The sequence below is a fragment of the Enhydra lutris genome, unplaced genomic scaffold (genome assembly GCF_002288905.1).
Source record: "Enhydra lutris kenyoni isolate GAN:26980312 unplaced genomic scaffold, ASM228890v2 scaffoldscaffold41, whole genome shotgun sequence".
NCBI lineage: Eukaryota > Metazoa > Chordata > Mammalia > Carnivora > Mustelidae > Enhydra > Enhydra lutris.
The window spans coordinates 15,117,546-15,132,738 of NW_019154125.1; the positions used below are offsets into that span (position 1 = coordinate 15,117,546).

Genomic DNA, 15,193 nt, shown 5'->3' on the forward strand with positions numbered 1-15,193 from the left:
GTATGAATAAAGCAATTCCTTAAGAAGAGCTCATGAATACAGCACTATTAAGAGTAGCAAAATGTTTGTTATTAATTTGGAACATGTACACTTACCTTAAAAAGTTAAGCACAAGATCATCCTTGTGCTTTTAAAGCTTCTCCACCTGCTGATTTCTAGCAGTAATTCAAATAATTGTTAAGATTATTACTTTTCCACAATAATAAATCAACCTTCTTGCAAACCCAGCATTCCATGTAAACAGAGTTTATGAACAAGTTTTGTCCTCGTAAATGAAGAAAATGTCCATCTAAAACCAATGCACCCAAAGGAAAGTTTCTCTGCTAACATGGTTAATATGAACTTGATATTTATTTTCAAGTAATTACTTTTCTTCCTGTTTAATGCCAGTTTTGTGAGCAAAGACTTTAAAACTCTAATTTGGTACCTGCCTGAAAAAAGGGCAAAAATGATTAGCTAGTTATTCTCCCTTTAAAATAGTGTTGGATGATAAATGTTGGGGTATATGTTACACTTACATTATCTTAAAGTATTTCTTAAATAAATATTTGTTGCAATATAACAAATTAAAAATGCCCCTGCTTCAATATACTTCAGCTTTAGTTAATTATTATTCTTTATCAGGCAAAATACATTATTATAGTAGTTAACAAAGACTTCAAATGATATTTGAACTTCCTTCTCTGACTTAAGTACCTATAATATAATATTCCCTTTGAGCTTGCACTATGTACACTAGAATGAATCCTTTAATGTGCATATATATGTATGTGCATATATACATATGTGTATATATATGTATGTATATACATACATATATATGTATAATGTGCACACACACACACACACACATACACACATATCCCAAGGCACTGGAGGGGTTAACACATAAATAAGCATTCGGCTATTAAAATGTGCTCTAGTACAAATTAGGATTTCATGAATAAATCTCATGCACCTAAACATAAATTACATGAGAAATGGAGATTTGTCTGATTATTTTGTTCATTTTTAAGCTTTCTCATTTAAATAGTCCAAGTTATAACAAATGACAGTGGTTAATCGTTCCACTGTAAAGGAAAATGTTAAATACTATTTGGTAACTGATAAACATCAGAATAATATTTTTCTAATAAGTAGGTGCTCCACTAATGTTGAATAGTAATTTAGGCCTGTTAGCTTTTTATCAATGGTATCAAAAATAAACACAATATTGTATTATCATAAATTTTAATTCAAGTTACAATTTACAGTGTAAATTTAAAGTATATTAAATATATTACTTGAAATATATTCTAATAATTCTAATATATTTTGAGGGTAGCATTTTATTATATACATATACACACATGTATATGTGTGTGTGTGTGTTGTACAAGGAGATATATACCCATACATATCTCATTGTGCACCTTTTCCCTCATCATACACGTAAGCACAGACTAGAAGATTTTTATGATATAATGAAAAAGGGTATTTGATTAAATTGTGTTTTTTTGTATATTTAAAATGGAGCTTTTACAAAAATCTGATATTTTATTTATTAAAAATGATTATATAACAGGTATTTAAGTTTTAAAACTATTTTTTTTTCCTTTTGGCTAAGTAGCCCACTTCATATTACTTAATAGACCAGATTATCACACTGTGGACACATAAATGTTACCCCAATGTGGGGCACACCAAGATACAACTCTAGCTCATAGCAGAGATTCTATAATGAAGTGGCTACTACCGCTTCTGACCCTAAGGTAGATGCCTCCCTCTGCTCTTCCCCCATATGCTCAACAGAGGCTTACTGAAGTCGGCTTTTGGTGGGCTTCTGACTTTAGAATGACTATTCTATTTGGTGAATACTTAGTAAGCAATATTTCCACAGTGTCATCCCAATTATGAATATAATTAATTAATTTTATGGTCAAGATAAAATATATTTAAACTATGTAGTGTCCAACTAGCCATAGTTCTTTTAGTAAGGTATCCTAGATCCAGCTTAACTCTTGCCAGGTACAATGATGAACCTTCAATTTTTCTTTTTAATTTAACATGCTTAAGAATTAACCAGATGCATAGTGAATAAATAATTTATGATGATTATGAAAATGGTTTAGTAAATTTTAAAGCATAATGATCATGTGTCCTTTTTGCAAATAATTTTGTTTCCTTCTTGAGTACTTTTTTTTTTTCCTATTTAAAAAAGAAAATTAAACCACCTTATTGGATAGTTCATCATCTTCACAAGGAACTATCTATGTTTGATTTAGTTGGGAACACGTGTGTTAATTTAAAAAAAAAGTATTTTTTTCTTTTTCTTTTTAATAAGCAGCTAGTTGTTTAAAAGCAGATCTCAGTACAGCTGTAGTAAAGTACAGACAGTGTTTTCCACATTAAACCAATAGTTATATAATACCAGGGTCTGAGTCAGGTGCCCATACCTCTGATACTTTCAAATTTCCAGCTTCTTCACATTTACTAAGAGAAGATAACTAAAATAACCCACATAGTCTTGTATTATATAATCACTTTTATGACATGGTAAGCTAGAAATTAAAAATTTTATTTTCATATCTCACCTTACTTTCTCGTAAAATATTTCTAAAATGGGAAAATATCATTTTCCTGAAATAAGTAAAACTGAGACTACACTCTAAGGTCATTTCAGTCCATGATTAACTAGTAGATTAGCATACAAAGAATTGTATGAGTTTCTCACACCACATTTTTTGTATTATTTTCTCTACAAAAGTTTTTGGGGTCACTGAAAATTTATGAAACTTTAATTTGATAACAAATCCCATTAGGTAAGTATAAACCTTCTTAAATGAAGGAAAGAACAAGAGGTTCATGAATGTTTTCTTGGTTCAGAATTAAATTAACACATGTCAGCATATTTGGTTGACACTAGCAGCAATAAAACATTGATATCAGTGATTTAAGGAAAAATAGTACATTTTACATTGTGACTATCATAGAATCAATGTATTTATTCTTTTGAAAATCTTAGGAATAGTTGACAACAAGATAAAATTGGAATGCCAGTGTCATATTGCAGAATGAGAATGCAAGGAAAATCTACATTAGCAAATTAAAGTGCTTTCTTCTTTGATGAAATTTTTTACATGCTATTTTCTTCGCTGCCATGTGGTTTATTTGCTTCCTTTATATCACTCAAAATTCAATGATAGGGCATTAGTTCATGATCTGGCCCAACATGTATTTGTCATACAAAATAATCTAAAATACAGAAATAACCATTTAAGTGGTATTTTTATTTATAGGTAGCTTACAATTTGTATATTATTTACATACGTTGAATCATTCATTCTTTTGTCTTCACTTTCGATGGTACAAATAAACTGAGAACAAGCTGTTATGTTCATGTAAGATTATTCACAATGTCTTCCAAAATAGAAGTGCTTTTGAGATCCCTTATGACCTTGCTTTCTGTTCAAATTTCAAACTGAATTCACTGTTTACTTGGTGATATGATTGTTTCTCCAGGGTCTAAAATGATGACTATGTTTATTTTCTTTATATAGTCATAGTAAGTGACAATGCAAATCTCGGTATGTCAAGTTGTGTACTTTGCTTTGCTTGTAGTAGCAGAGCTGGCAGCAGCAGAAGCGGTAGCCTGATTGCCTAAAAAGAGCGGGTCCAAACAAGCTACTTTGGCAGCAAAAAATGAATGAATGCAGTGAAGAACAGCAAATAGATTTGAAAATTCCAGCTCCTGAAAGGGAAAAAGAAATGTTTTAGATAGGGGCGCCTGGGTGGCTCAGTGGGTTAAAGAAATGCTTTAGATAAAATAAAAATCAATTTCTTTAAAAAAGTTGATAATAACTAGACATCTAGACAATGAGTTTTTTTCCAAGCTCAATAAACATGATTTGAATCAATATACATTGAATCTCTCTCTATATATATACATCAAATGTATAGAAACTGTAGAAATTTTTATTTAATATATAAATATCAGATGTATTACAGATTTACTTCAAAACATGACAGTCTAAGAGCTAGAAATACTAGGCATTTTTATTATCTATGAAAGTCATTTCACTATTGATAAATGCTAGATAGAAATATATTTGATCAGAATAAAATTTTATTCTTGATAAAGTACAAAACATGGGAGTAGCTTAAAATATATTTTGAATCTCTCTATACACATTTCACATGATAGATTTGGATTGAAATAATTTTAAAAATATTCTCTTCTGGTTCCATACAAATTTTTGGATTATTTGCTCCAGCTCTTTGAAGAATACCGGTGGAATTTTGATTGGAATGGCATTAAAAGTATAGATTGCTCTAGGCAGTATAGACATTTTAACAATGTTTATTCTTCCGATCCAAGAGCATGGAATGTTCTTCCATCTTTTTGTGTCTTCTTCAATTTCTTTCATGAGTGTTCTGTAGTTCCTTGAGTATAGATCCTTTACCTCTTTGGTTAGGTTTATTCCCAGGTATCTTATGGTTCTTGGTGCTATAGTAAATGGAATCGATTCTCTAATTTCCCTTTCAGTATTTTCATTGTTAGTGTATAAGAAAGCCACTGATTTCTGTACATTGACTTTGTATCCTGCCACGTTACTGAATTGCTGTATGATATGAATAGACACTTCTCCAATGAAGACATACAAATGGCTATCAGACACATGAAAAAATGTTCATCATCACTAGCCATCAGGGAGATTCAAATTAAAACCACATTGAGATACCACCTTACACCAGTTAGAATGGCCAAAATTAGCAAGACAGGAAAACAACATGTGTTGGAGGGGATGTGGAGAAAGGGGAACCCTCTTACACTGTTGGTGGGAATGCAAGTTGGTGCAGCCTCTTTGGAGAACAGTGTGGAGATTCCTCAAGAAATTAAAAATAGAGCTTCCCTATGACCCTGCAATTGCACTACTGGGTATTTACCCCAAAGACTCAGATGTAGTGAAAAGAAGGGCCATCTGTACCCCAATGTTTATAGCAGCAATGGCCACAGTTGCCAAACTGTGGAAAGAACCAAGATGCCCTTCGATGGACGAATGGATAAGGAAGATGTGGTCCATATACACTATGGAGTATTATGCCTCCATCAGAAAGGATGAATACCCAACTTTTGTAGCAACATGGACGGGACTGGAAGAGATTATGCTGAGTGAAATAAGTCAAGCAGAGAGAGTCAATTATCATATGGTTTCACTTATTTGTGGAGCATAACAAATAGCATGGAGGACATGGGGAGTTAGGAGAAGGGAGTTGGGGGAAATTGGAAGAGGAGGTGAACAAAGAGAGACTATGGTCTCTGAAAAACAATCTGAAGGGTTTGAAGAGGTGGGGGGGTGGGAGGTTGGGGGAACCAGGTGGTGGGTATTAGAGAGGGCACGGATTGCATGGAGCACTGGGTGTGGTACAAAAACAATGAATACTGTTATGCTGAAAATAAATTTTAAAAAATGAAGAAAAATATATATATTTACTTTAAATGTAGTTATACATAAAGTATAATTTATGTCTATCATTTGCTATTTGTTTACAATATATTTTATTCTTTTATTCCTCTATCACTGACTTCTTTTATGTATGTATGCATATATAATTTTAATTCACTTGTTATTTTACTATGTATTTAGTTATCTTATTTATTCTGGAGAATACAATTAACAAGTTAGAACAATCTGGTTTGGATCACTACCAATTTAAATCAATAGTATTTAAAAATTTGTTCCAATATACCTCCGGTGCCTCCCCCTTCCTTTATGCTATTGTCTTACATATTACAGCTTTGTAAATTGTAAACCCGGTGACAGTTTTATAATTTTTATTTTATGCAGTGATCTTTTAAATCAGTAAGAAGAACAGAAGAATTACAAACAAAATGTATTTATACTGTCAATTATATTTAATTATGGAATTAGCTTTAAAAGTATGCTTGATTTCTTCATATTGATTCAAGTTACTATTCTCTTATTTTATTCTGAAGAACATTTCCTATAGTGTAGATCTACTAGTGACAAACTCTGTTGTTGCTTAATCTAGTAAAGATTTAATTAATTTCCTCTTCATTTTTGAAGGGAAATTTGGCTAGATAAAGGACTCTTGTTTGCTAATCTTCATTTCAGGACTTAAATATGTCATTCTAGTGCCATGCGGTCTCTATCGCTTAATTTTAGAAATCAGCTGTTACCCTTATTAGTGATCCCAAGTACTGTTGGAATCATTCTCTTGCTGCTTTCAAAATTCTTTACTTGGGCTTTTCAAAGTTCAATCACGATGTTTGTTTCTCTGTGGGTTTATCATACTTGGAATTCACTGAATTTCCGGAATTTGGAGGTTAATGCTTTTCATCATATTTGAGAAGTTTTCAGCTGTTTTACTTCTTCAAATAGTCATTCTTCCCCCTTTTTCCCCGCTTTCCTTAAATTCCCATTATGTATGTGATTGATGCTGTCACACATTTAAGTTTCTGAGGATCTGTTCATTTTTACTCATTTTCTCATTTTCTGTTCCCTAGATTGGATAATCTCAATTGATTTAGTGAGATTGACATATATTGAACTCTTCAAGTTCTCTCATTCTCTGTTCAAGTTCAAATCTTTTGTTTAATACCTCCAAGGGAATTCTTTATTTGTTATTGCACTTTTATATGATAAAATTTGATTTGATTCTCTTTATTATTTCTATGTCTTTTTTGACATTTTTCATTTCATGAGACATGTCACACTTTATTTTAATTCTTTGAGCATGGTTTCCATTAGCCTTTTGAACATGTATGCAGTAGATAATTCTAAGTTTTTGTCTATTAAGTCCAATAGCTGGATTTCCTCAGGGAAAGTTCTTACTAATAGTTAATTTTCTTATATAAGTGCCACAATTTCTTGATTCTTTAAATGTATCACAATTTTTATTTAAAACTGGACATTTCAATAACGTACTTTGGAAAAAAGATTCTCATCCTTCCCTGGTATCTGAGACAGTTTGATAGATTGTTATTGTTCATCCTTCCTTCCTTTTCATTTTTTTTGTTTGTTTTTTAGTGACCTTCCTGATATAATTCATAATTCTCTAAAGACTGTATTTCCCATCACCATTGCCAGTAAAGTCTCTTAGTGGTCCAGTGTTATAACAGTCTGACTCAACAGGGCTGAGACATTAGGTCATGCACACAGCTTTGCCTAACCATATGTCATTATAGTTCTCAGGAAGATAATTAGAGTTTTTCAATGCCCCTTATTCCTCAGATCTTAGTTTTAAGGTTTCCTTAGCTTTTTGTTTGCCACTACTAAAATCACCAACTCAGGTAATTATAATGTGCTTCTGATTGTTTTCAGTAAATACCAATACATTCCTTGGTGTTGGGTTTTCTCAATGAACACGGTTTGAGTCATGTCAAGTAATGAAAAGTACTACAAATGTGCTTTTCCATGGAGCTTCCAGATAGATCAAATAAGATCAAATAATTACAGTTTTCCTGGGATAGGCTTTTTGAGAAACTCTAAGCCCAGTCTGTACTCTCCAGTGGCTTCAGGGGTACTGTTTTTCATAGCTGTCAAGTTTTCTAAGCTGTTTGTTTTATGTTTGCTTTGTCTGTAATGAATACTTTACAGTTATTGCAAACATATGGTTACTTTAAAGTTCTGAAAAAAAATTTTTTTTTAAATGTTTTTTCTTTTTTTTTTTTTTTTAAGATTTTATTTATTATTTATTTGACAGAGATCGCAGGTAGGCAGAGAGGCAGGCAGAGAGAGAGAGGAGGAAGCAGGCTCCCTGCTGAGCAGAGAGCCCCATGTGGGGCTCGATCCCAGGACCCTGAGATCATGACCTGAGCCGAAGGCAGAGGTTTTAACCCACTGAGCCACCCAGGCGCCCCTAAAGTTCTGAAAAATTTAATCCTGATAATTTTGACTGATTTTTCATTGTTTTTCCAGAGAAGTGCCATTTTAGATTTTATTTTCCCATTCTAGAAATCCAACCCACATTTATATTTGATTTTATAAGATGCCTTAAAGTACAGTGATTTGCAATTTTTATGTGGTTTGGATTATTGATTTATTATTTATCTTGGTTTCCTGACTTAATTATAAGGCTTGGTGAATAAAAATAAAAATTCATTTAATTGTCAATCTATATTAATCTGCTTACTTTCAAAGGCTTAAGTACTTCTAGATCTTGATTAATAGAATCTTACTTAGTAATATCTTGTGTCATTCCTTAAGTTAATTAAAAGAATAAGATACTGATATATGTTATTACTATATTTATACCATTTCTCTAATATTAAGTTATTCAGTGAATAACAATATACCAGACGATGTATTGATATTCACTGGGACCATAAATTTGAAGAAGACATGACTTATGCACTTAAGAAACTCATATGGGGCAATTTAAACAGTTGATCATAATGAAAATCTAAAAGACTCTAAATATGTACATATTATGAACAATTACATAGCACCTGTTTTCACAATCAAATAATTTTTCAGATCAAAATTCAATTTTTCCCATTTTCAAATGATTTCATGATTATTGTAATTTTTTATCTATTTCCTTATTAAGAGAAGACAATACAGTACCTGGTTACTATACTCTATTTTAAGTTATTTTACTGCCTAGGAAAATGCTTTCACGTGTATATATATTTTTTTAAAGATTTTATTTATTTATTTGACAGACAGAGGGAGATCACAAGTAGGCAGAGAGGCAGGCAGAGAGAGGGGGGAAGCAGGCTCCCTGCCAAGCAGAGAGCCCGATGTGGGACTCGATCCCAGGACCCTGAGATCATGACCTGAGTGGAAGGCAGAGGCTTAACCCACTGAGCTACCCAGGCACCCCGTGTGTAACTTTATTATTAAAATTTTGATTTTCAAAATGTTTTTACTTATATCAATAAAATAAAAATCTAATAACTTTCCTTCTATAAGTAAATGGTGACTTTTGGCAAAATGGAAAACAAATATATCACACCATGAACATTTCCCCTTGACAGTTACTTATTTTAGAGGCAGTTAATGTATTTGTTTTACATTAAAGATGTCAATTTAAATTTATAGGTTAGCAAGTTAAGAAGTGTTTTTGACTCCTAGCACACATGACCAAGTTCAATATGCCTAAAGAGAAAATAGAAGACTTGAAAAATAAATTATATACAAAGAAAAAGAACTCTCAATAGGAAATAAAAATGGTTTGGAATCTTCAGTGATTCCCAGGAGTTTAGAAGTTCTTTTAAAAGTATATATACTTTTATATTTTTTATATTTATAAAAATATAAATTATGTACACACACACAAATGACTTCAATTTTCCCCTGATCAATCTAATGATGCTTCAGTTTCTTTTACAGTATGAAGCACTACAAAACATGGATGGATGCAGGACCAGCACTACTAAGTAGGTGTCCCTGCCCTAGCCTCATTTGTTTTTGTCCATAGTCTAAACAGCTGGTGTTGTCAATGATTTGCAGTGAAAGGAAGAGAATCTTGGAATTTTATAAAATCTTTCATGCCAGATGCCAAAAAAAAAAGTCAGAAATTGTGAAAAGCAGGATAGGAAGATGTTCCTTCATTTCTAATGCAGAGGGAATTCCTTCATCTCAAATACCTACCCAAGTGTGTGAATATTAAACTTCCTCATCTATGAGACCTCAGTGCTAAATATAAATATGAATTCACTTAAATTGCCAGTCATTCTCCAAAAAGAAAACCAGCACACCATGAATTCTTAAGTAGCATCTTTGGCAGACACTGAGCATACAAAATATTCCATCTATTGTGTTATATATTCAATCTTTACCATCAAACCACAAAATATGTTGTCCCTACAGAAATATTTTAAGACAGGACTTTTATCCACAATTTATAATGAGAAAATGAAGATATATACAGATTAGATAAAAGTGGCATTGGTGGAAGTCAATTCTTGATTTTTTGATTTAAGTCTTACCGAACCTAATATTTGTGAAAAGTTATCCTCCAGCAGCATAGAGCCTCTGAGATGGTGGAAACTGGGGGCAGGAAATGGTTTGGGGGAAAAGACTCCAATGAGCAAATCAATGGAAATGAGTTTATATACTCTGCACTGTTCCACTAAATAGAAAAGCAATTGCTTTTTTCTTTATTTTATTATACGGTGCAAAAAAAAGCACTACCATGGCTTCCAGATCTCAAGTTTAGCAATTTAGGATTAATATGCTGTACAGACTAATTTAGACAATATTTTAAGTGTTTCTTTTGAGGGAAATTGTTATTGAGTTCAATGAATAAAGCCTCATTGATGTTTTCCAAAGACAACCTGTTTTGAAGTCAGAGGATTGTCTGGCCATATTATATCAAATTATAATTTTAAAAATACATGTACATAAATACAAAAACAAGATATTAGAAGTAGTAAAGGAAAATATATATGGTTAGAAAATTTAGTAGGAATGACTATAAGAATATGTTAGTAATCCTTCATATACTAGTGTCATATTTACAACAGATATAAGCCACTTTTTTAAAGTTCCCAATAGCGATAAAATGAGATTTTTGGTAAACTGTTCAATAGCTACAATTTGCTCATGACTTCAACTGGGAACCATTTCCCTGTTCTACTAGGAAAGTTCTGAGAAGTTTAATGAGGCTCTGAAAAACAGATGGCAAATTTATTAAGCTTTCTGAGTAATGAAGTGAGAATTTATGAAAATTTATTTCTGTTTTCAGAGAAAAAAGTATAATGGGGTTTTGTAATACGACATTGTTCTCATATACCCATAAAAAAATAACAAAAACAAAAACGTAAAAACAAAGTAAATTCCCCAACTCCCAGGTAAATCTACATGACTTTTTTCAATATTTCTGAGACCTTTTCACAACCAAAAAGTTAAATGCTATATAGAACTTTTAATTTTGTAATACTTGTGGCAACTCAATCATGTTCCCCAAACAAACTGTTAAATAAGCTCTGGTTATAATGCGTTTGTCTTGTAACTAGGAATGTACATAGTATTATTAAGTTAAAGCATGTTTTATTAGCAATTACTTATTATTATATATGACAAGATATGCATCTACTGTCTAAACCATTTTTATCACTTTTAAACCATTTTCAAGAGAAAAGAAACACTGTAACAGCTTCCATATTTTTTTTTTTTTGACCCATAGTTTAAATGCTGGGGTAACCTTCTTTTTTATTTCTAGTAGTTTTATCATGATATCTTTGGCATATAAAATTATATGAATTTAAGATATGAATTGATGTTTTGATACGTATACATTGTGAAAAGAGTGCCAAAATCAAGGTAATTAGCATATCATCACTTCTACATAACTACCATTGTATTTGGGGGTGGGGAGAAATTTTATTTGAATTATTCTAAACAGTGTTGTCAACTATCATCAATCACATTATATAATAGATCACTATTCATCTTATATGACTGAAATTTTATACCTTTTGACTAACATCATCTCGTTTTCCCTCCCCCAGACCTCTGGCAATCAAATTCTACTTTGTGCTTCAGGATTTAACTATTGTAGATGCCACATGTGAGTTAGATTAGGCAGTATTTTTTTTTCCTGTGTCTTGCTTATTTTACTTAGCATGATATCCTCCAGTTCCACCCATATCACAAATGACAAGATGCTCTTTTTTATTAGCATAAATAACATTTCATTGTGTGTGTGTATAACATTTTCTTTATCCATTCACCTATCAAAGGACAGTAAGGTTTATTCTATATCTTGACTATTGTGAATAATGCTGCAATGAACATGAGAGTGCAGACATATTTTCAATCATTTCATTTCATTTCATTTGGAAATATACCCAGGATTGGGACTGTTGGATAATAGGATAATTCTATTTAATTTTTTGAGAAATGTCCATATTGTTTCCCATATTGTCTGTCCCAAATTACATTGCCCCCAGCAGGGCACAAAGGTTCCCTTTTCTCCACCTTTTTGCCAACATTATTATCTTTTGTCTTTTTGATAATAGCCATTCTAATAGGTGTGAGGTGATATCCCATTAAGATTTTGGTTTAGGGGCACCTGGGTGGTTCAGTGGGTTATAGTCTCTGCCTTCAGCCCAGGTCATGTTCTCAGGGTCCTGGGATCAAGCCCTGCATCAGGCTTTCTGCTCAGCAGGGAGCCTGCTTCCTCCTCTCTCTCTGCCTGCCTCTCTGCCTGCTTGTGATCTCTGTCTGCCATATAAATAAATAAAATCTTAAAAAAAAAATTTTTGGTTTATATATCCCTAATGATTAGTGATGTTGAGCACCTTTTCATATAATTGTTAGTCATTTAAATTTCTTCTTTTGTGTCTATTAGGACTTTTGCCCATTTTTAAATAGTTATTTGTATTTTTGGTATTGAGTTGTATTAGTTACTTCTGTATTTTGGATGTTAATCCACTGTTAGATACATCATTTGCAAATAATTTTCTTTTTCTGTAGATTGCATTTCATTTTCTTGATTATTTTCTTTGTTGTACAGAAACTTTCTAGTTTGATGTGGTCTCCTTGTCTCTTCTGGCTTTTGTTGCCTATGTTTTGGATGTCCTAGCCAAAAAATTTTTGCCAAGACTAATTTCAAGAAGGTCTTTGTTTTCTTTTAGGAGTTTTATGTTTCAGGTCTTACATTTAAGTCTTTAATCCATTTTGTGTTGATTTTTATGTATGTTGTGTGTTAGTGATCCAACTTTATTGTTTTGCATACAGATACATGGTTTTCCCATCATTACTTGTTGAAGAACCTATACATACCTTGCTGTTCATGGAACACTTGTCAATAAGCAGGTGAATAAATATGTGGGTTTATTTCTGGAATATGTATCCTATTCATTGGTCTATATGTTTACATATATGTGCCTGTGTGTGTGTGTGTATGTACACATGCATATATATATATATATATATATATATATATATATATATATATATGGTTTGGTTCCTATAGCTTTGTTTTGGTTCCTATAGCTTTGTAGCATAATTTAAAGTTGGAAAATGGGATCCTACAGCTTTCTTTTTACTTAAGATTGCTTTGGCTATTTGGAGTCTTATGATTTCATATGAATTTAAGATTTTTTATCTTTCTGTAAAAAACATCACTGTGATTTGTATAGGTATCTCATTGAATCTACAGATCATTTTGGGTAATATGACTATTTAAACAATATTAATCACCCTTTTCATAAACATAGAAACACGGGATATCTTTCCTTTTGTGTCCTTTAGAATTTCCTTCATCAGTGTTTTAGAAACTTCAGTGTATGTCTTTCATCTCTTTTAAGTTAATTCCTAAGTAATGCATTATTTTTGTTGCTGCTGTGAATAGGATTGTTTTCCTAATTCCTCTTTCAGATAACTTCTTATTAGTATATATTTATGCCACTGATTTTTATGTCAATTCTGTATTCAACAAATTCACTGAATTTATTAGTTTTAATGACTTTTTGTGGCGTTTTCAGTTTTTCCCTATTCAGTAAGATGTTAGCTGTGGGTTTTTCAAATTTGGCCTTATTACGTTGATGTTGGTTCCTTTCATACTATTTTTTGGGCCAGTTTTTATAATGAAAAGAGTCTGAAGATTGTCAATTGCTTTTCTGCATCTACTGAGATGATCATGTGATTTTTATATTTTATTCTGCTAATGTGGTATATCATATTGATTTTTTTGTGTTAAATCATTCATGCATCACAGTAATAAATCCAACTTATGATCTTTTTAATGTGCTGTTGATTCTGATTTCCTAGTATTTCACTGAGGATTTTTGTATCAATGTTCATTAAGGATATTGGCCTGTAGTTTACTTTTTTTTTTTTTAATCTTTGTCTGGCATTGAAATCAGGGTAATTTTACCTTCATACAATCATTTTGAGTGTTTCCTCTTCTATTAAAAGAGTTTTAAAAATATCAGTATTCATTCTTCTTTGAATGTTTATTAATTATTGACCTATGTATCCTTTTGATTCTGGGTTTTTCTTTATTGGAAAGTTTTTGATCACTAATTCAATCTCCTTGCTAGTTATTGCCATAATAAGAGCCATATCCATAATTAAATTTTCATTGTCAAATTTTTGTTATATGTCTGTCATTATTTCATTGCAGTTATGAAAGGTGATTAACTAAGAAGCTGACTCACTATGACAATTATATTTCTTTAGATGTGGTATTAAAAGTACTTTAAAAATATACTTCTACTTTTAGAATGATTTCCTTATTTCTCCTAAGTGTAATAAAAACTCTGGAAATAACATGTAAAACAAACAAAAGGACATTTTGAAAGGAGTGGAGAAGGCAGATAAACTAGGGATCCAGCAACCTCAGGACCTGATGAATAATATGGTAAAAACTCATTTTTTCTTTTTAAATCATATATTCCAAACAAGAAAGTAAAGAGCTTGGGCCCAGAAACACCAATGATTACAGACAAAACAAACAAATGGAAAAAACGAACAAAACAAAACAATAGAAAACTCTATCTAGTTTGAATATGATCTGAAAAGGGGCAGTCTACTCATTAATTACTCTACTCTGGACTAATGTTACGGAAAAACTGGCCTTACTCCCACTCCCACCAGCAAAGATCTGGATTCCCACTCTTGCCAAGTTGTAAAAAGGTTATATCTTGAGCAATAAAGAATATGTCAACTAATTTTAAAAAAAGTGAAATCATATAGAGTATGATCTTTGAGCAAGTAGATCAGACAAGAAATCAATTCTAGAAAGATAATAGGAAAATCCTAAAATACTTATACTTTATAAACATTTTACTTCTGAAGAATTCCATTGATCAAGAAGAAAAACTTCAAGGAAATTAAAAACACATTGATTTTCATTAAAATAGAAATGCAATTTATCAAAATTTGTGGAATGTAGTAAATGCTGTGATAAGAAGGAAATTTTGGAATTAAATATTTGGGTTATAAATAAAGAACTGTCAAATCAGTGATCTTAAAATACAATCTTGTGAAATTAGAAAAAGAAGGGCAACATAAAACTAAAGCAACCAGAAAGAAGCAAATTAATAAAGTTAAGTCCAGAATTCATGTAATCGATTCTAAAACGCTAAAAGAATCAATGAGAAAATAATTTCGGTTTTTTGAAATGTCTCTACCAAGACTAACAAAAAAATAGAGAAGAAGCATGAATTACTCACAGGAATGAGAGATATCATTATAAAATTTGCAGAACTTCAAAGTGAAATACTAAAATTAGG

At 31.5% G+C, this 15,193-nt stretch overlaps 1 protein-coding gene across 2 annotated transcripts in view; it reads right to left on the minus strand.

Moving 5' to 3' along the window:
- Positions 1 to 3,104: 3,104 nt before the first annotated feature.
- Positions 3,105 to 15,193, minus strand: part of LOC111155451 (syntrophin gamma 1) — a 357,699-nt gene continuing 345,610 nt past the window's right edge. The window contains exon 17 of one of the 2 annotated variants that reach the window (XM_022515614.1): positions 3,105 to 3,730. In XM_022515614.1, the coding sequence (XP_022371322.1) occupies positions 3,572 to 3,730 (159 nt within the window). In that variant the 3' untranslated portion in view covers positions 3,105 to 3,571. The remainder of the gene's footprint in view (positions 3,731 to 15,193) is intronic. The other variant, XM_022515615.1, reaches the window with a different exon arrangement.